At 42.4% G+C, this 3,492-nt stretch overlaps 1 protein-coding gene across 1 annotated transcript; it reads right to left on the reverse strand.

Annotated features, from left to right (window-relative positions):
• Window positions 1–675: 675 nt before the first annotated feature.
• LOC112287449 (uncharacterized) lies at window positions 676–1,896 on the reverse strand. The gene is made up of 2 exons (XM_024530433.3): window positions 1,830–1,896; window positions 676–1,499 (listed from the first exon to the last, which is right to left on the reverse strand). Exon 2 carries the CDS (start codon window positions 1,412–1,414, stop codon window positions 881–883), a length of 534 nt encoding a protein of 177 aa, XP_024386201.1. The 5' UTR covers window positions 1,415–1,499; window positions 1,830–1,896; the 3' UTR covers window positions 676–880.
• Between the last annotated feature and the right edge of the window lie 1,596 nt (window positions 1,897–3,492).

A 3,492-nucleotide genomic window follows, 5' to 3' on the forward strand; every position in this document is an offset into this window, starting at 1 on the left:
GTTTGGATTTTTTTAATATTTGTTCCAATTAATTATTTTTATTTAAATTAGATGTGTTGTAATCCTATGTTTAAAAAAAAAATTTATCATCATAATTTAAATTTTAAAATTGCAACAAAAAAAGAAAAATGGTTATTCAAAAATTGTTGGATTTGGATTATTTGAAAGTTGTGTTTCTTTAAGTGTTTAGAACATTCAAAATACATGATTGTCATAACAATAGATGTTGAAGACAGTAACTTGAAAACCCATTACAAGCCCATTGAAGAAAGTGATACCAAATTAGTTTGACAGTATCGACAGTACAATCTCTTGCAATGAAGAATGTTATAGGGTTGCAATGTGAGGAGTTCGAGGTGGAAATAGATAGTTGTAGGTCACTTGTGCCCAGAAGCATGGGCAAGGGGGAAGGGAACGGTGACAGACGCTTGATCGGCGTGGTGAGCGGGAGAGGGCTGGAAGGACCGATGCGCCTACCAATTCTGTTATGCTTCTTTTCCAGGCAATGGTGAGAAACATTTATTTGGATTTGTGTGCAGCTTCCGCCCTCACCCTCCTTCGCCTCGGCGCCTCCACAACATCAATGGCCGTCACTAGCAACAGGCACTCTAGTTGTCTGCTAAGCAAGACCATCTCGTGTGTCCTATTGTTACCACAAACCGAAAATGCCCCGAATACACAACATGGCACCCCTCGGAATGCCGCAAATTGGTGTTAAAATTGCTCTAATGGATTACAAGGCACTGGCCAGCTCCTACCTAGGAGCTTGCTGTGCTAATTTTTCACAAATCATACAAAGACATTGTCCAGTGGTTGATTGAGGCCGGTAGTCATGTGTATGAACTCATTCAGAAATCTAGGGCTTGAAGAAGAGAGTAAATTACGCAGACTCCTTCTTCACTTCCCTCTCGCCAACTTCCTCGGCTTTGTTCTCCAACGCATTCGCAGTGTCTTCAACGGTGTAGCCAAACTCTTCAGCCAGAGGCTCAGCGTCTTTCCTCGCAAGCTCATCGACGTCGGCTGTGGTATCCACAGACATGTCGGAGGCAACGTCCACGACCTTCTCCCGTACGTCGGGAGTGTAAGAAGCAGTGTCGGAAGCGTCTTCTGCCTTGGCGTCCAATACTACAGGGCTCTGCCCGTTGGCGAGCCGGTTAGCGTCTTCGGCGACTTGCTTACTGGACTCCACTGCCTTCTCGGAGGCGAGCTCACGGATACTGTCGCTGTTTGAAGCACGCATCATAGGCACGATACTTTGTTTTCCGATTAGTTTGAACGAAAGCTTCTTCACGAGCTGTTCGCGCAAGTGGAGTCTGCAATTTGAAGAAGTGAATAACTCCCCAGAGGTTCGTGTTTGGGCAACAGGTGAATTGCATAGCGCGTGGGCTGTGCTGCATGCCAACATCGCTGCCATGTTGCCAATTCTTCACCTGAGTGAGGTGAAAATTGTCGATGTATCTATCAAGCGTTTTTTTTGTAAAGGCTTGTTTGCTCCTTATCTGCAATTCACAAAGTCACCATCAGCGACAGGAATCCACTTCGAGTATCTGCAAATGCTTCTGATGTTCTATATTCTATGACAATGCTCAATCGAAGACTTCGCTTACACCGTGCGAATTTCTAATTCAAAAGGTCGCATTGCCAAAACGTAAGGGCATCGTGATAAACTCCGAAACACGATCTAGAAGAATTGGTCACACTAATATTGCAATTGAAATGTGGCTAGCAGATAAGCGGGTCACCCCAAATAGCCACCTATCCAAATTGACAAACTCTATCTGCAGTACGCTGCAATCGAATTACACCAAACATCAGAGATAAATAAGTACCTTCAGTGACTTCGCCAGTCAAGGTTGTCGAAGTTGAGGTATTCGGGATGATTGAACCGAGAGTGGAGATTGCTGAAATGGTAAGTCCGAGCGCTTCAATTTAGAGGTCATGGAAACAGCCTCTGCCACACGTCGCCATGGATTCCATATGAACGCTGGGCCCTAGGATATGTGCCAAGTGTGTGTGCGAGGGCTTCATAATGGCACCAGCACTTGGCAGCTTGGAATTTGGAGACCGTGAAAAGACTGTCTTTGTTAAAGTGTAAATGCGAACTATACACGCGGCAAATTTAAGAAATATGATAGAACTTGACAGTTGAAGTTGTGTTGGAAGCAAAACTGCGTCGAGTCGAAGAGTTTAGGATATGATCTATGAAGCAGGAGTGCCTTAAGGTTCTTACCATATTACAAAAGCCAAACAATCTTGTGTGTAAAATCTGTCGTGCCCTGTCTCCATGACATACAAACTGTGGATATTATATTTCCTGTTATTGAAGGAGCCGGCAGTTGTACAAAATTCAAACTCCACAACTGCACTGCGTCTTAACATCCTCATAGTAAATAAGAAACATCATCACGTGTAACACGTTGAAATAACTTCGATTGTGTAAATCATGGCATGGCTAGTGTCGCCTAATGTAGGACGGTGCCTCAGAGTTTCCATTGGATTCGCAAACACTCAGGATGGTAGTAGATCTCTTGTCAGCGAATGTCTATGAAATTTTTTGCTGGAGAGGTCACGGGAGATTCAGCATGCTAATGCAGCGTCGGTAACACAGAATTATAACCAACAAGTACAACCTCCACCTCAATTTCGTAGCTGAATGCCAGTGCCTTAACAAGTTCGGTGGTTTTCAACCAAATGTCAAAAATTGAGTGCAAAGGGAAGATTCCACTCTGCTATTCACCCCTAGTTATCCGACTACTGTGGCGTCTCCGAATGATAACAATCTTTCTGGCGTCTGGTTCGGCATGCGTCATCGGAGTCGCCACCTTTTTCATGTCTCTTGTTCCGATCAGAATTAAGATTCTGTATTGCAGTGAGGGTTGGACATATTCTTTGTGCAACAGATTGGGTTCAACGTATGCCCGAAGGCTTCAGTTGTGATTCCTGTTGTTGTGTGAAAGTGCCAGTAGTGCCTCTACCTTTGGAACTGTCATTGGTAAGAGTGAGTGCGGCCATGGCATCAAGGTGCCTGTGTATTTTCGAAATTGTAACTTGCATCAATATGAGATGTGATGACCTCGTCTCATATTCTTATGGTCCTCAACAGTCACCTAAGTAAGCCACCAATCTCCAAATAATATTAGTCTATGTAACATTGTCTCATAGTTTTTACCATCATATGTTATTCTGTTTAAGTCAACTTTTTAAGTTAGTCACGACTGTGTAACTTGAATTATTCATGTGGGCCTCTTTGAGTCACTTGAGAATACTTCTTTACCAATCTAATTTCAAAACTTAAGATTTCATGCTTAGGGCTGTGAGGTCAATGTTGTGTTGATGATATGGAAGAGAGTCTCTTTATGGAATGTTTAGTAAATGGTTGTAACTTAGCAATTTATAAAAATATATAAATATTACATAGTTAAAACTTGAAACCACTTCTAATAATAAAATTTAGTCTACAAAGGAGATAAAAATCACATTAATTCTAAAAGC

The sequence above is a fragment of the Physcomitrium patens genome, chromosome 10, assembly GCF_059467195.1.
Source record: "Physcomitrium patens ecotype Gransden chromosome 10, ASM5946719v1, whole genome shotgun sequence".
Taxonomy (NCBI): domain Eukaryota; kingdom Viridiplantae; phylum Streptophyta; class Bryopsida; order Funariales; family Funariaceae; genus Physcomitrium; species Physcomitrium patens.